Source organism: Tamandua tetradactyla, chromosome 21 (assembly GCF_023851605.1).
Source record: "Tamandua tetradactyla isolate mTamTet1 chromosome 21, mTamTet1.pri, whole genome shotgun sequence".
Lineage (NCBI taxonomy): Eukaryota > Metazoa > Chordata > Mammalia > Pilosa > Myrmecophagidae > Tamandua > Tamandua tetradactyla.
In genome coordinates, this window is record NC_135347.1 from 18596752 (window position 1) to 18623662 (window position 26911).

Below are 26911 nucleotides of genomic sequence, written 5' to 3' on the forward strand. Positions count from 1 at the left end.
GATTGGAGTTTTTGTTGACTGGTGCAACATCTTTAAGGCATGTGTGTGATTTCCATAAAACTTACTGAAGTACTGAAAATTGCATTGAGTGCCCTCCTATGTTCCTAAGATTAGAGAGTGCCAAACTGGGCACCAGAACACTGTAGGGTGGATATCTGGAAAATCGGACAGCTTCACTTTGTCCTACGTATCAACAGCTGGGTATCAAATATGGTGAATCTTTATACTCTTACTTGGGTGAAATAATATAAGATTATTTCACAGTGAAACGATTGGATAATGTGAAGGATGACTATGTTGTTATCGCCCATCTGTGAAATATACTTTCTCAAACTTGGGTATACAAACATTCATTTTAATACACCAGCTTGCCTTTTGAATATTCATGCAATAAAACTTTTTATTTTCATTTAGCCACAAACATCACACGGCATTTTGTTATTAATATTGCTTATGGGAGATCTGATTCTATCATTTTCAATCCTGCATATACCAATAGATAAATAATAAATAAACCAGAAAAAGAAAAGGTGAGATAAAACTTTAAAGGAAAAGTGGAGTACTTTAACAAAATTTTGTTATGGATTTTCAAGTACTTCATACATGAATACAAAGATGTTTTAATGATTCAGGGATTAAAAATACAAAAAGCTCTATCATTATACGAAACCTTAGTCTTTAAATTTTCCGGTATTGCCAATTGAGGTTAAATGGCATTGTAAATAAAAATCTGCTCTTTTAGAATTCATATGAGGAAGTTCAGAGTTAAGACTCCTGAGGGGATATTAGGGTTGAAATGTAATATAAAGCCAAATTTAATGCTTTTCTGTACATTGCCCATCCCATGAAAATCTCATGTGAATATAAATGTGTTTTGTGGTGCTTATGGGGAACAATATTTTAATCAGATGCCAAGCTAATAAGTTATTTAATATACTCTGCAATACCAAAAGTTTTATATTTATACTATATTGTTTATACTTGTCATAACAAACATGCTAATAATCCCTTATAAAATAAAATCAACTTATTTTTCTCAGCATTCCTGATACTTAAAAAGAAGTTGAAAGGATGATGAAGACAAAGGAAGTCCAGAATTCTGCCAAGTTGTGCTCTTTTCATCTACCTGCTGCTAGACTTAATTCGGAGGTAAAACAATGCCTCTGTTTTACAAGGTTCAAGAGGAGCATAAGGGCTTGCATTTTGAAAGCCAGGGAGCTGCTCTGTTTGAAAGTTACCTTGTCACCAGCAGGCTCTAGAGTCAGGTGTGCAAAGTAAGACAACCTGAATAATCAGTCCAAAATAAGGGCTGCATCTTGAAGGTACAACTTAAAAGGAAATACAATAATGGAATGAAGTCACAACTTGACTTGGAACAATTGAATAAGTCTACCCAATTTCTTACTTTTGATTCACATTTAGTGACATTCAACTTTGGATGCTTCCATCGGTATAGGTACTGACACAGAGCCAAGCACACCTGGGAGAGTTACTCCTCTGGCAGTATCATTATTTCTTCCTTCGCCCCAAACAGAATGAAATGTGCATTTGTGCATATTCTTCATTTATTTGTGACAGATTTGATTTAATTACAGCATGTAAAGTGGTACTCTTATTATGTCAAATAATGAACTGAATACAAGAGTAAAAAAGCAGAGGAAAACAAACAGGGTCAACCTCCTGTAATGCACTGGTGACTTTCAAACACCTGTGACTTTTAAAATGGATGTATCCCATGTGTCTTGTTTCAGTCTTAGTTCCTGCCATACTCATGCCTCTGTAAGCTCATCTGAGTCTCTGGGTTTTGGCCCAAAATTGTGTGTAGCAGTGTATGTAGTGGAGGCAGACAGTGGAGATATTAACAGCATAAACTGAACTTGCCTATTATTTTGGGTTTTATTCCTGTACCATGAACCGCTGTGTGATCTTGGGAAAGTTACCCTCTCTGAGTCTCAGTTTCCATATACATGAAATAGACATAAGACTCATGCTTTATATGGGTGTTGATTAAGGATAAAGAGGTACCGAAAGCTTTTAGCTGAAGCTTGATCTGCAGCAGGTGCTTAATAACTCACGATAGCAAAGGCCGGTGTTATCTTTATTGAGATTGTTATGGCTCAGTCTTGGTCACATGCAAACTTCAATTATATATTCCTCCCCAGGATTCTATCTTCTTTTAGTTTTCTAGTAGAACAGAGCATAAACATTTAGCTCCTTTACTGAGTAGCCCATCATATGGCTAAGCAGAAGATTCAAATGGTGTAAATCAGTGTACAACAAGCCTCTTCTTCAGCCATATTCATTTACAATAAGATGGCATTTCTGGAATTCTGCATGGCCCAGAGCCATTAATCTTTGTGTGTGGCTAAGGTTCTGTAAAAGCCATTTCACAGGCAACTTTTAGGAAGGTAATTTAAAAACTAGATACTTTGGTTCTGGATAGCTTCCAATATTCAAGGGGACGTTTCAAATGATAAGTCACACAGAAGGTCAACCTCTATGGCACATTTAACATTATTCATAGAAATGCAAATGTTTCAAGGTTAAACTCCAAGAAGTAAAAATCAAGACTAGAATATGAAGTGTATTTATGGGAGATGATGTTTCTCAAGGTGGATTTTTCCCTGTACCTACCAATGTATCAAGTTCTATGAGATTAGGTATCTTTTCCAAAATGTAGGGAAATGTGCCATGTTCACTTACTTAAATTTTAAAAGCCACTGTATTCTACCAAAAACACTCTCTTGCAGAGTTGGATTAGTTTTATCATTTTTTTATTAGAGCAGTTGTAAATTTACAGAAAAATCATGCATATAGATAGAGTTCTCGTATACCCCAATTCCATACACGGTTTTCCCAATTATTAATATTTTCCATTAGTGTGGTAACTTTGTCACAAATGATGAAACAATATTGTTTTATTTATAGTATTAACTATAGTTCACATTACATTAGGGTTCACTCTTTGTGTTGTATGGTTCTCTAGTCTTCGAAAATGTTTTCTATTTTAGTAACATATATACAACCTAAATGTTCCCATTTTATCTACTTTCAATTATACAATTCAGCAGTGTTAATTACACTCACAATATTTTGCCACCACCACCACCCACTACCAAAAGTTTTCATGCTCAATGGATACAAAGTTTATAGGGGGTGATGGAAAACATCAGTTTTGAAAATAATATGATTTAATGGCTTCTTGAATTATTAAAATTATTTTGAAGTCCTGCTGACTTTTAGAAATTATGGATTTAAGACTTGTTCTAGAATCTTCTCAGCAATCAAAATGTTGAGATCCTAAACAAGTTTTTTGTAAATAACTGGTTTTGAGTCAAAGAATATACACTGTGTCTGTAACATGCTATAAACAGAAATAGGTATATGGTGTGTGTCCTGGGAAGGATGGCAGAGGAAAGAAAAGGTGATAGATATAGACATAATATGCCATTATCTCTAATCTGGAGATAACCTTTCACAGGAGACAAGTCCATGACCACTAACCATAACTTTTAGTTTGCAAGCTGCCAGAATGGGCTATACCAGAAATGGAATGGCTTTTTTTTTTTTTAAGTAAACTTCCATTATTAGTTTTTCTATTTTTCCTAGAAAGTGACAAAATGGATATAGGTCAGACTCCAATGCCTCTGCTCTTTGTGCTGCTTATTTTGGTTGAAATCATTATCCCTTCCATATGTCATTCTCTTATCATTCCTTTGGGTTTGTCCTCTAAGTGTCCATTTAGAAAGGGTTGGCATGGCCCAAAGTCCCAGGACTCCACATGATGTCAATGGGCTTTCTAGGAGCAAAAGTGGCAAGAACATACATCTATGTATAGGGGACACGTAAATAGGGGAAATCAGATGGAAAGGCAGGAAGAGAATCAGGATGCTAAAAAAAATGGTGCCTTGGTGTTCAACAGCAGGTGGTCCGTGGCTGGACTGCATCCCCAGCCTCCCTTGGAGTTCTGTGTAGCCATGCACCAAAGATCTATTCGATCGAGTATAAGCAGAATTGGAATGTGTCATTTTAGTGTAGAAGCTTTTCAGAGAGTCTGGTGCTTCTTCTAAGCTCTCTTTTCTCTTCCAATGGCTGGATGCAGTCAAGTCTCTTGTTTTAAGAAGGCTGATGATAGTCAGGGTTTCTCTCTCAACTGGAAAGGCACATGGCAAACATGGTGACGTCTGCTAGCTTTCTCTCCAGGCTTCTTGTTTCATGAAGCTCTCACGGGGGCATTTTCCTTCTTCATCTCCGAAGGTGTCTGGCTGTGTAGGCTCTGTCAAAACCTTTTATATGACAATTTCCCCATTTAAAACATTATTTTATTTATCTGCTAGTCAACAGAAATAGATCATTAAAATATTCACTTCCCCTAGGAAAAGTTAATGGTAGGTAAATTTTCTATGCAAGTAGGTAATACTTGCATATTACAGAAATCTTAGTATGTTTTCTACCTTTATATATGAATGGCTATTTAGTGGATTACAGAATTCATAGATTAAAACAACTTCTCCTCTATAGATGCTATTTGTCCTATAATAAAAATATTGAATCAGATACGTCTGAAGCTGGTTTGATTTTATCTCTTTCAGTATACTCTATCTCTTCCTGACATTGTTTTATAAATGCTGTCTTAATTTTTTGAAATATTAAAAACATAGAGGATCTAACTGGGTGTTTATCTCCTTTACTCAGTTTTGACTAAAGTTGAATGAGCCATGGACTTTTTTAGTATAAGAAAATTTTCTTTTATTATAACCTATTATCTGTTTTATAAATAATTCATTTACTCTTCAAGAAAACCAGTTTCCTTAGACTAAATATCTCTGTCTCTTACATCTATTCTTAACTTTCATATCACTTGTATTTTTTTTTACTTTTGCTTCTGAATTCTGGAAAAGCTTATTAAATTTGGCATCAGTTTTAGTTTTCTAGCTTCTAAAATAAATACTATACAATGCGTTGGCTTAACAATAGGAATTTATTGGCTCATGGTTAAAGAGGCTAGAAAACTTGCTTCCTCATGGAGTCAGTGTCTTCTGGCTGGCTGGCAATCTTTGGGGTTCCTTGGCTTTTCTGACAAATGGCAATGTACAAGGGGGTATCTTCTCCTTTCTCTTTGGTTTCCATTGACTTCCAGCTTCTTGCTTCTCCCATAGTTTCTCCTTCTGTGACCAATCCCTTTGCTTATAAAACTTCAACCAAATTGGATTAAGGCACTCTTTAATTCAGTTTGCAGACACCTTAACTAATCACATCTTCAAAGGTCCTATTTATAAAAGGGTTCACAACCATAGGACCAGGGGTTGGGACTGAGAGTGCCTTTTGTGGGGACATGATTCAATCCCCAAAAGCGTCCAAATAAATTACTTAATTACCTACAACTTCAGTTGTACATGTTTCTGTTTCTAATTCAGATTTTAATTTTTCTATTTTTTTCCTGCAACCTTTTGTTATTGCGTCAAGCTTCCTTAACATCTGTGCCAATACCTAAGCAGAGCTTTATTTTTATTTCAAGCTGGTGACTCCTTAACAACTTGTTCTATGTTCAACTTGATTTAATGTCAAAATAAATTGGATTGTTTTTAAAAAAGGAGATGCATTCAAAAGACTCCTTCCATTTTTTTCTTACATGTTTTTCTAAAAGTATGTTTTTTTCTCTGTATCTTGAAGACACTTGCTCCCTGCAATTTTATTTTAGAATCTTCTTTACCCAAACTTAATTAAAAAGGGGTTGCTCCAAGTCTGATTTTGCCAATAAATAAGAAAAGTAGATTCACCTTTGTGATCATTACCATCTACCTCTCAATTCTATGCTGAAGACTTAATAAGCCATTCTGTTCTGTTTCCAGCATGTAGCAGTTTTCTATCAATCGTGGTTTTGTTGTAGAGTATAGGTTTCACCTATTCTGTCTACCTGAGCATCTGACTGTGAGGAATTTATTCCTGAATAATTTCATGTGATCTTTTGTCTTGTCTAGAACATTACATAAGAAGCAACAGCTCAGAGCTAGTACTTCCATTGATCCTGCTGCCTTCAGCCAGTCCTACAACTGCCGTCTTTTTTCCAGGGGCCCCTATCTACTCTTTTGCAATTAAGGGACATGGAGACCCAGCTGAGCTATGGTTAGGAAGGAAGGAGTTGAAAAACACTTGCTGTCAGGAAAAGCAGTTCACGTGAAATAAGAAGGTGGCTGCTAGCTCTCTGGCTGACTGTGGTCTTGTGTCTCTATCGTAAAGGTTCTCAGTAGGTATGAGCGGGGAAAGCCCTGGTCTTCTTTTGCTTGGTTTCTCTGTCTTGCCTTAGGGCCTATCTACATTTTGTTTGATGATGTTTCCTTCTAGGTCTTGGAAGCGTCTTGACAAATAATTTGTATTCCAATAAACACTGAAACTCTGATATTTCTTTTTGTGCTTTCATTGAATATATAATAAAATCTGAAAAAAGCAAATTAAACACCATTTGGTAGCTGCTTTCTTAACCTGGGAATATCAACACCTCTGTTTTACATAATAGTACTGATTTCTAGGAGGTATTTGGGGACAAACGTGGGATTATTCTTGGTTCGTTTGTCTACTAGAGAGGTGTTTATAGGTTTCAGATTCTATAGGATCATATTCTAACTCTAAATTCTGTATGAAATAATAAACAGATATTTTAGCAAAATAAGAAGTTAATGTAATATAATTCAATTTGATTATTTCCAGCAAATCACACATTTCTCATTCATTAGGTAGGCAAAATAAATTGTAAAACTGTTGCTAAATTTGTACCTAAATTATTAAACAATAATAAAATAAAAATTCCAGGGTCAAGAAGGGAAGATAACAGAGTACTTTTACAATGTTGCCTAAAAGCTGTACTTCTGACCCAGAAATACAAAATATTCTACCTGACTATTGAAGAGAACTGTTTATTTCTTCAACACTACACCTGAATTAGGCATTCCTAAACCAAAACTTCATTTTCTATGGGCCAAAGACATCATAAGTAGTAGATATGCATTGCTTCTATAATACAAATTGAACTTGATTCCCTAGAGACAGGGAATGTTTCGAGCTTTTTAGAAGACAACTATTACTACAGAGAAAGGAAATAAAGTTCAACGTCTGTTTGATTCCCTATCGTCCAAAAAACAATCAACAAAAGAACAACATAGAAGTAGTTGACTAGAGCCTGACCTTTCTTTCTTTCTTTAAAGGTGGTCATTGTCAAAGAAACCTTTCCAGCTGAGAGTCCTTGCCAAGTGGCCCACAGCAGGTAAAGGCTGTTTCACACAAACTATGTCTACATAGAGACTGCCCTCATGGACAGCCCATTGTGGATGGCAGATTTCTTTGCTCAGCATTTCAGCTTTTCAGTATTGGAGAAAATGAATATACATGTATACATAATATGGTAGCAGAGCAACAGAAAAAATTAGAGTATATATTTTTAAAGGTACTATGATACTATCTTTCCCTTTATGGGTTATACAGAAATAAGCCTGAAATAAGCATGTTTCAAAATGGATTCAAACTTGTTACCTTATTTAGAACCTCATAGTCTGAATCTGTACCATTTCCTTTCTCTTTGGTCACATTAAACTTTGTAGACCATCTATAGAAATAGAAACAATGCCTGTCCCTCCTGACCTTAAAAAGACACTGTGAATCCTACTCTATTTTTACATTTTGTATCTTTTCTTTGTGCTTTTCTTTCATGTTGCCACCAGTATTCAGTATTTAGGCAAGAGATCCTACCCTTGCTTGAAATGATCCAGTTCTCCAGCCCCCAAACTCCGTGATTCTTTGAATCTCCTTTCTTAGTTAACTAAAACCTGACAGAATACCTGTGAATAAATTTCCAAAGACCTTAATCCACAGAATAGCTGTGAATGAATTTTTAAAGACCTTGATCCAAAGATTCAAAGAAGAATCAAGTTCCATCTACTCAGTAACCTCATGTCCATGACACTTCAATGGGTTTTTGCCCAAGTGATGACAGTCATCTCAATCTTGGGACATTACATTCCAAGAAAGATAACTTAGATATTATTTTATCTTCTTATTGTTAACGTCTTCCAGGCAGGGACTGTGCCCTGTGTTCGCTTTCACTAACTCTCCTCAGGCCTACAGAGCACATGCTGTGGAGCAAACACATTGTCATCTTGGGCTACAGCCTTTGGTTGGTCTTTTAAAATGTTTGCTATTTTTGTTGTTCTTGTTCTTTTTATCATTAAAGAAATGAGGGAAAGAAAAAGATGAGCACAAAAGGAAAATAAGTAACATGTATGTGAAGTAAACAGGAATGGAAGAGAAAAGGGTTATCAGAGGAACTGTGAGAACAGGCAGAAGTGAATGGACTTAAATCTCAGAGAAGAATTGGGCACAGAGGTGAGAAGAGGAAGCGAATGTAAAGCGTTGTGTTAATAAAGGTGAGAAAATTTGATGAGAAGTTCTTCTAGATCCTCTAACTCATGTTACCTGTGTATTTCCTGCTCTAGTTTTTCATAATCTCTAAGTCTTTACATATTTAGTAATATCGGCAGTGAAGATTGAAAAGGAATGCTGGGCTTAGTTCATGCATTCTACTCAAAAAATCACAAACCACATCTCTTTGGATGTTTTCATCTCTTGCCTGGACATTTTGGTATCCTTTTAACTGGTCTCATTGTTTTTGGACTTCATCTGCCCTGTAGGGTGAAAATCCCTACAGAAGCACTTGTGAGCCCTTCAGATCAGACTTCCTGGCTCTCTCTCAATCTCTAGTTCTTACTATATGTACTTTTCTTCCAGGTAATATCCAAGGACCCTCAGTTATCCAAACACAATATGCTATTTCATTTCTCTGCACCTTTACTATAGTGTTCCCTAAAATTTGGGGGAAGAAAGGAATATTCCTGGAATTCCTTCTCTCCCATACTGACTGCCTATTTTTTTTTTTTTTTTTTACTTAAACTCCATGAATTTATTGGCTCAGGGTTTTGAGGCTAGGACGAACCCCAAATCAAGGTATCAGCTAGGTAATATTTTCTCCCCAAATACTGCGGCATTCTGGGGCTGACTGCTGGTGATCCTTGGTCCTTGGCTTTTCTGACTGACTGCCTATTAACAACAATTTTCTTTTGAAACCCAATTCAAATATAAATTCTGCCAGCAAGATTTTTCTGATTTGCTCTCTCCCTGGAAACATTTAACAGCTTTCTCCCTCTCTGATTACATTTGAAGCTGTACACTTATGCCATCTTGTAGTCATGTGTTTATGTATCTATCTGCCCCATAAACTGATGAGTTTCTTGATCGCTATATCCAGGGGCTGACACATGCCACGAAGTCTGTAATGTTGGACTGAATTGGTGCTATAGCCCAACATTTACAAAGCTCTGAAATAACAAAAGTCTTTTAGAATATCCTCATGAACATAATATTTTGCATGTGATAATCTGACATTTCCTAGACATATGCTCCAGAATTCATTGTGATTCTCTTGGGAATCAAAGGAGAAAAGGCCACTTAGGCAGAATTTGATAAACTTTTGACATTATTATTATCATTGCTGATTATGATCTATAAATGCATGTAATGAGAAAGATATTTTTTTAGGAATTCTCTTCCAATCACCAGTTTCCTACTGTTGCACTACAATTTTCAGAATACAGATATGTATTTTTTGCTCCAAAATTTTTTTCAGATAAAATATATATACTCTGAAAGAGCCATTAGTCTATTTTATTCTAGGTTTATACATCAAATATTGTAACTGTTATTTCTTCTCTCGTAACTGTGATATCTCAATTTTTAGTTAAAATACACAACCACATTTGCTTTTACTGGCAAAATTATCATTATTATGTTTCAGGGCTTTGAGCTTTAAAAAATCCATCCTCAAGAGATGAATGCTCAAATTTGAATAAGAAGAGACGAAATCCTCCAAAAGAGAAATGCAAATATCATAGGAACTGACAGATTTAAAATAAAACAAAGTAAAAATCATTTTCTGTTATAGCCTCTCATTATTTAAATGAACTTCAGAACTTTTTCATTGACAGTAAGTGGCTCCAAGCAGGAATAATATTCTCAGAAACAAAGAACAAGCGCGTAAGCAAGCTTATTTTAAATAATTTTAAACCTCATTGTCCCTTCAGATGATACTTAATCCTGATTTAGCAGTGTGTGGGTGTGTGTTTGATATTCAGTGAAACTCAGTACTTAGAAATTTCTAGAACCAGAATCTTTTTTTCTAGGAGCATGCCCTTTGTGTTTTCTTTAGATAGCTAGAAAATTACACAACCCCCTCTGACCGCAAAATCACTCAACACTTCATTCAAGAAGAGCAGCCCCTTATTGCCTCAAGTAACAGGATTTACAACTTAAAGTGGCAGAAATAATGAAAAACTGTTATCCTACATGAGCTGTCCAGCAGTCAGAGAATTCCAGCCGTGTAACATTACTTTTCTTTTCTGCCTTCCTCAACACATGAGTTATGTTTTGCTTCATAATTATAGGATGGCAAAGCAGTTTCTAGTGTCGTGCAGACCAGCTATGCCAGTGTAAAAGAGAAATGGTCTTTCCTCATTGGGTACCCCTGATTAAGGGAAAAAGTTTCCCAGAAATTACAACCAGATTTCCCCTCAGAATCCACTGTCAGGATCAGGTCCTATGCCCTTGACTTTGCTGGGAGAAAGGCTGAAAAAAGAAGTTCTGGTATTTTCTATCTGTATAATGGTATATTGGCTCTGCTGACCAGGCATAAGGGGCCAGGGTGGAAGGTGGCTTTAATATATTAAATCATTGTAGAGTTAGATAATGAATATATATATTTCCCACTAAAACTATAAATGTTACTAAGCACAGTACTGGTTACTACGTACTGAAAGTAATTTAGTTTAGTAATGCCTCACCTGTTTTGATTTTGTTGCCCTCTAGAACCATTTTAAGCACTGTAGTACAGATGAAAAACATTTTACGGGACTATGCATAGAAACAGAAACTTTTAATTTGTTTGTTTTGCTTTGTTTTCAAATAACTTTCTGTGTTAGTTATTTAACAATTGTCTCAATTTCAAACCCACCCTTCTATAGTCCCCTTTGCGATGCTAGGATTTGAATAACAAGCTCCATTTTTACTTTGCGTGTTAGGCACTGCCATTCGAGGGCACTAGAGAGGACAAGCGGAAGGCTGGAGAAAGGTGAAGGGTTTTGCTCCTTCATGTCTGCTTTCTGAACCTGTTTCTCTGCTTCTTATTCCTATGCTCCCCTAGAAATACTTTCCCACCTTGCTGTGGCAGGTCCAGCAGCAGGAGCTGACTTGAGTTCGCAGTTTTTCTAGTGCTCACAGACCAGCCTCACTGCTCCTCAGCAACCTCAGCACCATCCTCCCGGCTCTGAATCTCTGCTCCACCGGCAGTTTCTCTAAGCTCAGAGACACCAGCATCCACCAAAGAGGGAGCCCGCATCAGAAGTCCTTAGCGCACCACCTTAAAGCTTCTAAGTTTAAATCATCTTACCTTCATTTTGTTTTCCCAGCCCTAGAGGTGGCAGCTGCTTCCTGCCACTGAAACCTCCACTATACCTTGGTTTAGTCTTTCCTTTCTACTTTGTAAGATCTTCAATATCCAGTCATCAGTTCTTTTTTGAATCAATTCTTAACATTAAAGTTTTCAGCACTCTGATAAATGGGGATAGGTTTTCTTAAGGAGGTAAAATGAACTGCTTTTCTAATATGCGAAGTCTGTTGCTTTTATACGGGGTAGATTCAAGGTTTAATTTTTCCCCCACAAGGAGCCTAAATCTTTGTTTCATCTTTTCCTGTGTCCTTATAATCATGTTCGATTTCTGGTCTTCTTTGATGCTCAGACACCATTTGGTTTCCATTTCTTTAAAGGGTTAGGTGCTTCTGTTTGTAACTTTTTACCACTATATCCCAATCTTTAACACAATTCTAACAACAACAACAACAACAACCAAAAGCTATATGCTAAGCTAGAAGACAGATTCAATGATTGTATTTCATTAAATTCAGTACTGTGTTCTGTATGTACAGATTTCCCCAGGCTCAGGTGTCATGACTTTGAAATTAGAACAGACTCAAGAGAACAGTGGCTAGAAAAGAAGGAAGGCTGCATTAGTGGCAACAAAAAGAGAGGGAGGATAAATTTTAGAAAATAGAGGAATAGTATGATGTTAATGGTGACAAGGAAGAAACTGGAGGTGGCGGCAGCATCAGAGACGTCAGAAGACATGTGACATACCCTATTTCTCTCTATAAATAAATGTAGGAGGAGGTATTTAAGGTTTGATGTGTTCTACGACAGATGGAGACAAGATGACCCTTCCAGAATGTTCAGATTAGACTGGACCATCTAATGGGGGATTACCTGGAACTTATTTCAATATTCAATAAGACAGGCTACTCAAGAAGACTTAGGGATTTTCTCTCAATGGCTAGCTGAATGAATTCAAATCCAAAGGGGGAAACATCTTTGGAATTCAATATAAAAAGCTGTCAAGATGCTATTTAAAGCTAAAGAGCAAAACATGGTTACAGTCAGACAAATACTGCAAAATATTTTGGGCAGGAAATGGGATAGAGCTGTGAGGAAGGGAAGGATTGCAATATGTTTCCTAAGAAGTATAATTATTCCTGTTGCATGTTTCCCAAGAACTTTTTAGTCTTTAAATTTTCTGCTTCTGTGCTTTCAGAAACCAGCCTAGATACAGCCTTATAACAGTGTGATGCAGAGAAAATGTGAGATGTATCACTGATTACTTTGAGTTCCCAACTGTCCTATTTTTTAAGCTATCTATAGCTATGTAGTTGACAATAAACTATTTCATAAATGGCAGCAATTTCTCACAAGTTTTAAAACGCTTTGCTTTCTACCTGTGAAACACTTAAGGAAATGAGTTTAATTTTTTTCTGTAAGTTAATTTCTAGTTGCAGTAATTGGAGAAGAAGTTCAATTTTAAAAAGCCTTCTTTAGAGAATGCTTGCCCAGAACATGGCAGCCTGGTACTTAACTTGAGCTTTGTGAGCAGGTAAAGCAGAATTTTTAAAAAATATAAAATAGGCAGATTAATCAATTCATTTATTTTTTAGGGGGGGTTCATGGTCTGGGAATCAACTAATCAATCCATCTTTGCAGACTTGGTAGAGAGTTCTAAGAACTCCTGTCCCTGTGAGCTATCTGCAGCATCCCTGCAGCATCTCTCTTTTATGGCCCTTTTATTCCTTAATTGCCAAAACTGTCATAGATAGAAAATTCTGATGCTGAGAACATTCATTCATTAAATAAGAATAGGTTCTCCCAGACAACTACCTGAGGTATCATTAATTTGAAGCCTTCCCATTGTGAAAAACCAAAAGAATCTAAAGCTGATCTAAATGGAATTGAGGAACTAGAAGGAACACACTGAAGAAGTTGAGTTTTGAATGACAGGAAAAGAATGAATCGATAATAAGGGAGCAGAAAAAACAATTCATGAAGAGAAGCAACTTATATAACTGTGTTTTATGTTGAATGAGTAGAAAAAAGATGAAGTTGTATAATTCATGTGGCATCCTGTAGAAAGACAATATAGAAATCATGGCTATATCTGTTTTGATAAATGTTAATTTACTCATTCAGTAAATATTTAATGAATACCTATTATCATCAGGTACTGTTTTAGGTACTGGGATATAGCACTGAAGAACACAAAGTCCCTATCATTGTGGAGTTAGACAATAAACATCAAACACAGAGACAAAAAAATGTGTAATTTCAAACAGTTATAAATGCAAAAAGACAGTGACACACAGTGTGCTGGTTTGAACCTGTTGTGTGCCCCAGAAAAGCTAAGTTCTTTAATCCTCATTCAGCATTGCTGGGTGGGAGCTTTTAGATTGTTTTCATGGAGATGCGATCCACCCAATTGTGGGTGGTAACTTTTGCTTAGATGGTTTCCATGGAGATGTGTCTCCATCCATTCAAGGTGGGGTTGCTTTCTGGAGCCCTTTAAGAGGGAACAGTTTTGGAAAGAGCCATGAGAGCCCACACAGTCAGAGAGCTTTGGAGATGAAGGAAAACACTCCCCCCCAACCTGGGGTGGGGGGAAGCTTCATGAAACAAGAAGCCAGGAGAGAAAGCTAGCAGACTTCATCATGTGCCTTTCCAGTTGAGAGAAAAATCCTGAACTTCATTGGCCTTTCTTGAGTGAAGGTAACTGCTTACTGGTGCCTTAATCTGGACATTTTCATAGACTTGAGTTAATTTGAACATTTTCATAGCCTTAGAACTGGAAACTCGCAACTTAATAAATTCCCCTTTTGAACAAGCATTCTGTTTCTGGTATATCGCATTCTGGCAGCTAGTAAATTTGAACTTACAGTAACAGAATCCAACATGGCGTGGAGAGGTAGCAGTGGGGCACTGTTTTTGTGCTGTGGTCAAAGACCTCTGGAGAGGTGACACTTAAGCAGAGACCTGTATGAGTAAAAAATTGAGTCGTAGAAAGATGTAAGGAAAGAGAGTACCAAGCAGAAAAACAAGAATCCTGAAATGGAATTAACATTGATCTTTCTGAGAGTGAGGAGAAAAGACCAGCATGGTTCAAGCATGGTAAAGGAGAGCACAAATCACACACGATGAGACTGGGAAGGAGCTAGAATATCTAGGGCATCCTAATATAAGTTAAGGAATTTTTCTTTTATTCTTTCAATAAGATGATATGACTGCTTTATGGTTTGAGCAATCACTGTATGATGTGAGGAGAATGGACTTCAGATGTGGAAGCAGGCTGACAAGTTGGAAGGTGAGGTACAGTCTCAGTGGGAGACTTAAACTGGGGCTGGAGTATAGTGAAGATGAAGAGAAATGATCAGTTGAGGTTATAATTTAGAGGATTTATAGATATGAATTGCTATGTGAGGGAAACCCTGAGGGTAAACTCTAGATTTCTAATAAACAAGCTGAATGTTCGTGCCATTTACCAAGATGAAGAAGACTGAAGGAACAATGTAATAGTTCTATGCTGGTATCATTGGATGAGGGAATCAGGGAATATAAATCTGTAAACCACAGAGCTTAAATAACAAAGAAGATGGAATGTGAGGATATGAGGAATGACAAAAGTTGGTCACAGAAAAAGTATTTTTGTTTCGATAAGCAAGTGTGGTTTCTGCCAAAGTGAAATCATTAGAAGTGAAGCCATGCTTTTATGGCAAACAGACTGTCATTCAGACAAATGCAAAGGTCTTGATGTAGTGAAAAGTCATGCATAGAGAGGAACATGAAAAAATAGGTGCAGCAAAAAAGGGAACAGAACAGATATTAAGGATGCCTTTTGGCGTGTCTGTCTAGCTCACAAGATACAATTTCCCCTTTCCCTTCAAACTGCACCCCTTATAGCCACATTCCTATTACACAAGCCTCACTCTGCCCACCACTGATTGGATTAAGGAAAGGTGCCTGACCAAAGTTGAGCCAAATTTAGTGTCTGTATTGAAATTTAGAATTGAAATCAAGTGAAAGGAAGTAGGTTGGGAGAGAGAAGAGGGAAGCAGATGATCAGATAAAAGAAGTGATGGTGTCATCCTGACCAAAAGGGGGAAGAGAAGCAGAACAAATAAGGTATCAGTGGCAGAAAGAGCTCAAATAGAGTTGAGAGGCTACTCTGGAGATCACTATTATGTGAACTTCAGTTAGACATTGCTACCTATCATAACTTGCCGAACCCCAACTAAAACCATTCCAGCCAATCCTAAAGAATACCTAGGGCATTACATAAGATTGTACAAAGGTTCCATGCACTAGGATAACTTTCCAGAAACCTACAACCTCCAGATGGGTCCCTAGACCAGATAAGTCCTGAAATGCAGAGGGACTAGCTTTTCCAGAAAATCAACTAGTTTCATCCCCTTATCCTATATTATCAACAGCCCCTTCCAACATGAAAAATTCAGAATGGGCATAGCTCAGATATCCTAAAGAGTGAGAGAAAGAGCAAAGGTGATGATGGAGTTTACAGAGAAGGTAGGGCTTAACAAATAGTATGAGTGCTGAATCAGTGTATTGACATCTCTTTTAGTCTCCAATACCTTAGAGCAGCTAAAATAAAAACCTAAAATTGTGGAATGCAACCCATAACAAAACTCTGAAATCCATTCTACAACTAATTTTTGCAATGTAGTTTGAAATTTTGGGGTTTTTTTTTTGTATATATGTCATTTTTCACAAAGAAGAAAAGAAAAAGAGAAGAGTATAATAGAGAAGATAGGATTTAACAAATGAATATGACTGCTTAATCATTATATTTGCATTCCTTTTAGTCTCCAGTGTCTTGGAGCAGCTAGAAGGAAAAATGGAAAATCGTGGAACTGTAAAGCATACCAAGATTTAAAATTTGTTCTATACTACTTGTTAAAATGCACTTAGAGATTTACTGCTTTTTTGTATATATGTTATTTTTCACAATAAAAAAAGTTAAAAAAAAAAGCAGTGATGGGAAAAGAAAAGAGATCTTAGGTTTTTTTCATACAACCTTATAATAAACTCCTCCACATAGCATGCATTCTGTTACTCCCACTGAAAGAATCCTAATATATATACATATATACAACCTTAAAATAAGCAAAACAGAAGCTTCCAGAACAATTGTTTTGAAAAGTATCTCATTCTGAAATAAAGTTTTATTGTAAGTAAAATAGCATAAGCATAAACTAAGGGTCAACTGTCCCTCTCCCCTCATTAAAACATCTCCTGTGCACTGTTTTAATTTGGTTGCAGAGTGTAATGTGCTGTTGTCCTAGTGTTTTGGTTTGCATAAGCTGCCAGAACGTGATATACCAGAAATGGATTAGCTTTTTGAATGGGGATTTATTAGGTCACAGATTTACAGTTCTAAGTCCAGGAAAATGTCAAAATTAAGGCATCAAGAGGGAGATACTTTCTCTGAGGAAAGGCTGCTGGCATCTGGGGTTCCTTTGGCACACGGGGAGGCGCATGGTGACATCTGCTGGTCCTTCTCTCTTGGGCTCTGGTTTGAATGACTCCCTCTCAATGTCTCCGGGCATTTTCTCTCTCTTATTCTCATAGAGGATCCCGGTAAAGGGATTAAGACACACCCTGAATGGGCTGGGACACATCTCAAGTGAACCAAAAAGTCCCCCCACAATAGGTCTGCCCCATGGGAATGGCTTAAAAGAACATGGCCTTTTGTGGGTCACACAACAGCTCAAACCAGCACACCCAGAAAGGAAAAAACCTTCTCTGGTAGTCAATGGTATATAATTAAACTAGGCATATGAAAGTACATGATTTCCACTGAGTACATTATAAATACACATACACAGGATGCTGCCTTGAGGATTTATTCTGGTATAACTATATATACCTACTAAATTTACAGCACAATATTAAAAAATCATTTTTAATCAAAGTGTGATATATATACACAGAAAAGTATCCCAAAATGTCCCCATTAGTGTACTGAGTTCTCACAAAGTGAACTTCTCTGTGCATTCAGCACCCAGATCAATGAATATAATGCTACATACACACAATCGCTTTGTGATTTTAGCATTTAGAAGGGGGGTAGGTATGAATGTATAGGTTTGCAACAGCTAATAAATCTCTAAGTGAAGCTGCTGAGCCTGGAGTTTCTTATCCTCTTTTCCCTCTCTTTTGAACCTTGCTGGGGTCCCTCCCTTCCTCCCTTCTTTCCTTCCTTCCCTTTTTAGTTTCTTGTCTTCGCTGTAAAATTCATAGAGGTGTGTGCTTGTGTCACTGTGGCTGATTTCTTAAGGTAATGAATGACGCTTTTAGTTGGATAATTGACATTGGATAATAGAATACATCTTAATGCTGGCATGTCTTTATAGATTTACCTTTCTTACTGATCCTGAGAAACATACCCCCTTGGGCCCTTGTTCAGAGAATAATTTCTTCTGGTTTTATATTCATTAAATGAATCACTAAAGTGTCCCAAAATGTATGAGACACCATTAAATATACAGGAAAGTTTTAACCAGTGGAGTCTGTTTATCTAACCAAATACTTTCTTCTTCATTCAATCCAAAGAATCTTCTCAAAATTTTATTTTTTTGTAAATGTGAGTGTGTTTACTTTCACCGTTACCCTACAGAATTTGTATTCCAGTTTTAAAATATTAAGTTAGGTTTCTTCCCTTTTCAAAAATTAATTTGCCGCTTCTTTCCTTCTAATTTATTTCTTGTTTGAAAGAAAAATCACTAATCTCTAGCCTCCAAGATCTATATTTATCACAGTCAAGCTTCTCCCACTTCCTTATCAAAGGAACAAATTAAAACACCACAGTCCAATTTGCTGTTCTAATAATAGAGTGGAAATTATTTATCACACTTATGGCATTATATAGAAGGATGGCATATTTCAAACTTTGAGTAATCAATAGAGAATATCAATATAGTCAACATATTTTTCTAGTGAAGACTTCAGATTGTTTTACTGTAAACTTTATGGCTTATCAGGAAATGCACTACTGCATTGAATATTCTGTAGAAGGAAGACATCACAAAGAGTTATTTCAATGCTGTTACTCCATACTTACAGCGACTGCCTCCAGGATTTGTTTAACTGCATCTGCAGCATCTCGCTCACTATAATATCCCTTTTCCACAATCCTAAAAGAAACATGAAATACTTCTCAGACACATGCATTCAGTTGAGTGAATGTTAAAAGAAGTTAAGCGATGAGCATTTAAACTATTGCAACAGGCTATCATAATACCAGGGAAAAGATTTCCATAAGCGGAAACACTACAAATTTTGGGGTTTACCTAAGGAAGACAAAAACCATTTATTTTCTCTTGCTTGGATTGTCCATCCTATTTGAGAAAAAAAGCAATCCTTTTTTAAAAAACTATTTATTGTGGACATTGTTAATCATAAACAAGTAGCTAGAGAACTGCCCCTGTGTAATTATCACCCAACTTCAGTAGTTATAAATTCATGGCCAATTTTGTTTTATCTGTACTCCTACTTATTTTCCCTGTTCTCTAAAAGATACGGACTCATGTTTGAAAATCATAACCACAGTGACACTATCATACAAATACATTATAATTCCTTAATATTATCAAATATGTAATAAATTTCAAATTTCCAGTTGTCTTGGACATGTGAAAATTATTTTGTTTGTTTGAAACAGTACCCAAATAAGGTTCATAAAATTTGATTGATGTCTCTTAATTGTAGGTTCTCTCCTTCCCCTCTCCTCACCTTTCTTCCCCACTTTCTCCTCCTCTCCCTCTCTCTCGCTCTGGTTCTCCATTCTTTCTTTCTCCCTTGCAATGTTTTTGCTGAAACATAGGTCACTTGTTTTTTAGTGTTTCCCACAGCTGGAAATCTGGCTCCATCTCTTTGATGTCTTTGTAGATTTTTCTCTGCCCTCTGTATTTCCTATTAATGAGTAGTTAGCACTGGGGTCTTGAGAAAATTCAGGTAGATTGTTAGCAAGTATACTTTATAGGTGGTCTTGGGCATTTTCACGAGGAGTCACATGTTTGGTTTTCTCCCTTTCCAGTTTTTAACAAGCAGTTTATTATCAGTGCTTCAATCCATTAAAGCATTAGAGATTTCAAATTGGTAAATTCTAATTCTATTATTTTTTCTTTATTAGCTGTATTTCCAGCACTACAGTGATACAGTTCTTACAGAAAAGGCAGGATAAATGCTTGGTTCTCTTCTTTTAACTTACCAGCTTCAAGATAATGATTTGGTTTACCGACATCTTCCGATAGTGACCAATTAGTGTTTTTGTTTCTTTTTGCATCATTTTGAGCTTATGGATGTATGCTTCAGCCTATTCCAGCTTTTTCTCATTGTTGCACAAATTATCCCAACTGTGCCAGTGGCAGAACTATTTATGTTGGTTTTTGAAGTCTTTGAAAGCTTCCATTGTAATTGGCATAATAAGATATTCCAGGCTTATTTTGTACAGTTGCTGCCCCAAAGCTGGAATCAGTCATTTCTCCAAAATGTAGCTCCTAATATTTGGAGCTCAATCTGGGACTCAAGGTGCTCATTATTATCAAGTTGTCCCCTGTCTCTAGGACATTTCAGTGGAAAGAGTTGTAATAATTATTATGCAATAATTACTTAAAAATCAGTTTGGGGTGCACAGGTAGTTCAGTGGTTGGAATGCCCACCTTTCAAACGGGATACCAGGTTCGATTCCCAGATCATGCACCCCAGAAAACAGAAAACAAACAAACAAAATCAGTTTGGCTGATTTTCCTTGATTATCTTAAATATATTACTCAATTTTCTTCTGATATAAAATGTGATTAACAGAAAGCCTGATGGCAATTGGGTTTTCTTCCCAAATAAGTGACTTGGTCCTTTTTTCGCAAGGATATGGGCAAGGGATTTTTCTTTTAATTTAAAAGAAAATATTTCATAAAGACTTATTTTATGAAACTATCTCCAGGTTAGTTGTTACAGGGTGAGTTATTCAGATTTGTGGCTTGCCCTTCGATATCTTTCTTTCTTTCTCTTTCTTTATTTTTAATTTCATAACTACTACCTTGAATTTAAAAATTGATATTTATTTTCTTCCACTACTTTTGGTTTCTTCTTTGGGGTCTGCAATTAAAGGTATATAAGAAATTTCTACTCTTGATTTACATTGTTCAGTCTTTGATTTTCTTAATTTTAACTTAAGATATTAGATATGGTTTCATTTATTTTGAGGGCTGTATTAGTTAGAGTTCTCTAGAGAAACAGAATCAACAGGGAACACTCACAAATATAAAATTTATAAAAGTGTCTCACGTGACTGCGGGAACGCAGAGTCCAAAATCCGCAGAGTAGGCTGTGAAGCTGACAATTCCGATGGAGGGTCTGGATGAACTCCACAGGAGAGGCTCACCAGCCGAAATAGTAAAAGCCTGTCTCTTCTGAATCCTCCTTATAAGGCTTTCAGTGATTAGATTAAGCATCACTCATTGTAGAAGACATGCCCCTTTGGCTGATTACAAACGGAATCAGCTGTGGATGCAGCTGACATGATCATGATTTAATTCTATGAAATGTCCTCATCGCAACAGACAAGCCAGCACTTGCCCAACCACCACTTGGCCAAGTTGACACATGAACCTGACCACGACAGTGGCATATATTTTTTATATGCTTTCACTGTGTGCTTCTTATTTTGTATTGAGTATAACTCAGATCATTTTCTGTTGCTTAGCTTTTGGTCAAACTGGCTTCTTAAACTTTTAAGACAGAAGAGTGGGTCACAGTGTCTTTTCTAGCTCCATGGGTTTTGACTTTCTGGTTATTTTCATGAATTATTTAAAAATATAGTTTCAAACTTGCTGAGATCTCTTTTCCTCTCTCACATGCAGCTGGAACTTCATTCCCCTGCCTCTACTGTGTATACTCTGATCAATCTGGATCCTCTTCCTAGCAGTTTCTCCTCAATACCGGACTATTTCTTGGAAGTAGCTTCAGATGATTAGTTTGAAGAGTTCATAGGGTTGTTTGATTGCTTTAGCCTCTTCAAACCTTCCTATGGATGGACAAGCAATTTGGATAGCAAAAAAAAAAACCTTCCAATTTCAAGCGCTGTTCTTACATTAACCCATCCTGCTTCTCAATGATTTGAAGCATTGGGAGATTTGGGTCTTCCGTTCTTGGGTCAATCACATAGTTTTCCTTGATCCTCTACTTCCTCCTGCACAGATACTGATACAACATGGATCCTGCAACTGTCATTAGTCTGTCCTCATCCACCTGTTTAATGGGAATACCTTGTCACCCGGTTTTGTTACAGATAATAACGTCAGTGAGTTTTTCTGCCCTAGTTGCTCTGTCTATTCTCATGAAGAGATGTGAGAACATTTAAAAATTACTTTGTTAATGTTTCTAACTTCCCAGAATTGAAAGTACAAACATGCTTTGGTTGGCACTGTAGATTACCAATTTGCAGAACATGTTTTCAGCTGGGATAAATTTTGTGTTAATGTTGTGTCTGAAAATGGTCAATCCAAAACAAAAAAAGAGATAAACCTATAACAACTTTTGTAATCTTGCATTGGAACTTTTTTCAGACTAAGTCCTTCAAATAGTACAGTTATTTTTCCAGAAAGTGTCTTTTTTGCTCATTTAAATACTGTGGCAGGAAACTGAAGTGTAAGTTAGCAGAGTAACTGGTATGAAACATTAAATTTAAAAACTATAACATGTTTGAAAAGTGTGGGGGGGAGGGTGAGAAAAAAAAGAACAAAATAGATATGAGGCAAAAAAAAAAGACCACAATGCTTACAATTGTCAAAATTCAGAAAAATTTTACTGGATACAAATTTTATAATACTTAAAATTCAATTATTTTATTTTCACCCATTAAATTATTTAAAACATTGACAAAAAACATGCACTCCTCAATTCTTTCAAAGGATAAGAGGTAGAATAGCACTCCTTAACTTTTTAATATTTTGGATAATTGTTCTGCACCAGTGTCAAACAAAATGTGACAACAGATCACAATACTCAGGGGATGGTTATTAATTGGTTCAATTTTCATGTTCTGTTTCTTTCAAAGACTACAAATTGTTCCAATCCATGATTAGGTTAGGCAGGCAACTTACTAAAAATGGAACTGAAATATTTTCTTGAATTATACTTTTTTAATATTTAGAGGGAAGGAAAAGAGAAGGACTATTGTGTCAGGGTAAGTTGAGTTCTTTGGCTACCATAACATCATTCTCAGCATCTTCTTCTAAATGTGGATTTCGTGGTGCATTCACCAACACAAACGTCATAATTCTCTTCTGTGCAATGCACGAAGAGCAATGCCCTACCTCCAGGGCAAAGCTTGACACTTCATAATTCACCAACATACGGAGAGGTGAATCTGGTGGGTGAAGCACTGCCTCTCCGAGGGGTGTCGGTAGAGCCTCAAGACATTGGCTTCCTCTGGTCTTGTTAAAGGAGGGAAGTTGTTACAAAGATGATGGAAAAGAGTGGCTGATAATTTTTTTTCATCTTCCCCTCCTTCTCAAAAGGGACAAAATCAGTTACCTGGTGACCTGCAGGAAATAATGTAGATTTTGCCCATTATTCTCACTCAGGCCTAAATCTTTACCACTGTGGTGTTCTTCTCTCCAGAGGTTGCTGCTCTTGGCTTAGTTTCTATAAATGATACTCTTTGGGTTGTACAGAGCCAATGTGCACAGCCATGTGCAGACTGCCCGGTGAGAAATCCCACTTGTCTGTCAATACATGTGAGCTCCTTTGGACACCCACACCCCTTGGAGAGGCAATGCTTCACCCACTAGAATCACTTCTCCATATGTTGGTGAATTGTGAAGTCTCAAGCTTTGCCCTAGATGTGGTGCTTGAATATTTTCAACTGGATATAATTCTCTCGCCCCTCTCTCAGAGCATTTAGCCTACTGTACTAGTTGCTGTCTGTATCAGGAGAAACCTCCTGAGTGCAGAGTCCATATTTGGTTCACTACTGAGTGTCCAGCACATAATACTCACTCAATAATATGTGGTGGTGACAAGCAAACACACTGCCCTCCCCCTCTCTACGTGGGACATGACTCCCAGGGGTGTAAAACTTGCTGGCAACGTGGGACAGAAATTCTACAATGAGCTGGGACTCAGCATCAAGGGACCTTTCTCAAGGGCTTGAGAAAAGCTTCTAGACCAAAACAGGAAAGAGAGAAAGGAGACAAAATAAAGTGTCAATGGCTTAGAGATTCCAAACAGAGTTGAGAGGTTATCCTGGAGGTTATTCTTATGCATTATATAGATATCACCTTTTTACTTAAGGTATATTGGAGAGGCTGGAGGGAAGTGCCTGAAAATGTAGAGTTGTGTTCAAGTAGCCATGTTTCTTGAAGATGATTGTGTAATGATGTAGCTTTCAGAGTATGACTGTGTGATTGTGAAAACCTTGTGTCTGATACTCCTTTTATCTATGGTATGGACAGATCAGTAAAACATATGGATTAAAAATAAATAAATGATAGGGGGAACAAATGTTAAAATAAATGTAGTAGATTGAAATGCTAATGATCAATAAAAGGGAGTGATAAGGGGTATAGAAAAAAATAGGGGAAACAAAGGCTAAAATGTGTTGGGTAGACACATTGCCAATAGAAATATTGGCAATCAGTGAGAGGGAGGGGTGGGGAGCATGATATGTATGAGGTTTTTATCTTTTTTCTTTTTATTTCTTTTTCTGAATGGATGCAAATCTTCTAAGAAATGATCATGGTGATGAGTATACAGCTATGTGATGATATTGTGAGTTACTGATTATATATCATTAATAGAATGATCATATGGTAAGAATGTTAGTGTTTGTATGTTGTTATGTTTAAAAAATTTTTTTTTAATTAAAAACTAATAATATGTGTTGGATAAATGATGAATGGATAGTTAAGTGCCTGTGTTTCAGGACATGTCCTTGTGGGAATATCTAGGGACTGAGTGAATAGAAGTGTCAATTATTTAGGAGCTGTTTTCAGGAAGGATGGAGGGAAGAATAGTAGGTATAACAAGAATAGTTAATGTAAATTGTACTTTCCACAATACATGGAAAATTGGTTTTAAAAAATCTCATTTAATTCAAGGAGAGGATGATTTTTATTTTTGTTTGTTAATGCTGCCAGAATGCAATATTCCAGAAATGGGTTGGCTTTTATAAAGGGAACGTTAAATTACAAGTTTACAGTTCTAAATCCATAAAAATGTCCAAACTAAGGCATCCACAGAAAGATACCTTGACTCAAGAAAGGGCTGATGACATCCAGGGTTTCTCTGTCGGTTGGGAAGGCACATGGGACCTCTGATAGCTTTCTCTCCCAGCTTCTCCTTTCAAACGGCTTCTCCAGGATGTTTTCTTTCTGCATCTCCAAACTTCTCTGTCTTTGTCAGTTCTGAAGCTTTTCCCAAACCAGTTCCCTCTTAAAAGGCTCCAGTAAGCAGATGAAGTCCCATCATGAATGGGCAGAGACATCTCCATGGAAACCACCTAATCAAAAGGTCCCACTCACAACTGGGTGGATCCATGGAAAAAGCTTAGTATAAAAGATCCCACCCTACAATATTAAATCAGAATTAACAAACATGGCTTTTCTGGGGTACACAACAGTTTGAAACCGGCACACATTCCAACCTATATATTCATGGAATCATTTATTAGACACATATTATTATTATGTGCTGGCCATTCAGTACTGAACTAGATATGGCCTCTGCACTCACGGGGTTTTTCCTGATTTAGATGAGAAAACAGACAACAACTAATGCAATACACTACACTAAAGCTCTGAGAGAGGTGTCAGAGAGTGGTCTGAGAACTCTGAGAAAAGGTCCATGTGGTAGTTAGGTTCAGATGTCAACTTGGCCAAGTGAAGGCGCCTAGTTTTATTGCTGTGGACATGAGCCAATGGCATGTGAACTTCATCTGTTGCTCATTACATCTGCAGCTGGGTGGGAGGCATGCCTGCTGTAATGAGTGATGTTTGATTTGATTGGCTGGTGCTTAAATGAGAGAGCTCAGCGTAGCACAGCCCAAGCAGCTCAGCATTCCTCATCTCAGCACTTGCAGCTCAGCCCAGGCATTTGGAGGTGCAGAAAGGAATCTCCCCGGGGAAAGCTGTTGGAACCCAGAGGCCTGGAGAGAAGGCCAGGAGAGATCGCCCTGTGCCTTCCCACATAAGAAAGAACCTTAGTTGAAAGTTAGCTGCCTTTCCTCTGAAGAACTAATGAAATAAATTCCCTTTTATTAAAAGCCAATCCATCTCGGGTATGTTGCATTCTGGCAGCTAGCAAATTAGAACAGTCCTTAATCTATTTCAGAGGCCATATGGATGGGGGCCACATCTACTAGTCATCTCCCAACCCTCGCTCACTCCTGCCTCCTTTTTGTGCAGAATTTTAGCATGTTTCTATTCTGCGGCCCAGGGGAGATGTTAGATATAATGGAGCAGCCTGACCATACCTTAGACAAGCCATTCCAGCTGCTTATCAGGGTGGGAACTCAGTGACAGTATGCCTCCCCCTGGGTTGTAAGCATACCCTGTCCTCAGGCAGCACAGACTTGCCTCTCCTCTCCCATGCCAAGTGGGGGTGCAAAGCTGCCACCCACCAACCTGACCTCAGTAGTTGTCTTCTCTAGGAGACTGGCCCCTATAGCTCTCTTCCCCTACTCTTGTAGACCCTTTGTGCTGTGTAAGTAATATAGCGGTCATTTGCTGAATATTTCTGTTGTGCCTGAGTCTGTGCTTGTACATCATATAACAACTCATTCCACAGTGGGAAAAGATCCCAGAGGAAACTATATTTCAGCTCAGGACTCAAAGGTGTGTGGTTTGCCAGATACAAGAAGGGTTAGCTGCCAGGGAGTGGGAACAGGCATGCAGAAGGAGCATGGCAGTGGGGAAGAGGGAGATTCGTTCTAAGAAAAAGGCTCAAATCTACGGTGAGGGTGAGAACATACGGATGAGGCGGTGAAATTCGACCAATATTTCAACTGTCTACTAATGTGAGCCAGGAACTTGCTGGATGTATAGAATAAGAATTGGTCTCTGTCCCAGATGAGGCCACAGATAGTGAAGACAGAGAGATGATCAACAAAAATCATCACCACGGATGTAATACATATTGTACTAGTGGCCCGTACAGCCAAGGAGTTTATTAATTCTGTAGTCAGAAACGATGTCTCTAGGGCAGACGTGCAGGCTGGGGACACACAAGTAGGTTTCTTCCTTCCCCACCTCATCCTAGTGTTGAAATCTGCCTACTGTCCTCCCACAACTTCTTCTCTCCTCGTCTGCTCTTGCTAAAAGGAATTTTGTTCCCAGATGATTTGCTCATCAGAGTGTCACAGAGTTGGGTTTCAAGAACTCAGACATGCAACTTTAAATATTTTATAAGTTGAGCTACTACCCA

The 26911-nt window shown here is 37.3% G+C and overlaps 1 protein-coding gene across 3 annotated transcripts in view; it reads right to left on the reverse strand.

Moving 5' to 3' along the window:
• The window catches only part of CAMK4 (calcium/calmodulin dependent protein kinase IV), a 244339-nt gene that overhangs the window by 63367 nt on the left and 154061 nt on the right, over positions 1–26911 (reverse strand). For all 3 annotated transcript variants that reach the window (XM_077138995.1, XM_077138994.1, XM_077138997.1), the window contains one exon: positions 18549–18621. In XM_077138995.1, coding sequence (XP_076995110.1) covers positions 18549–18621 — 73 coding nt within the window. The remainder of the gene's footprint in view (positions 1–18548; positions 18622–26911) is intronic.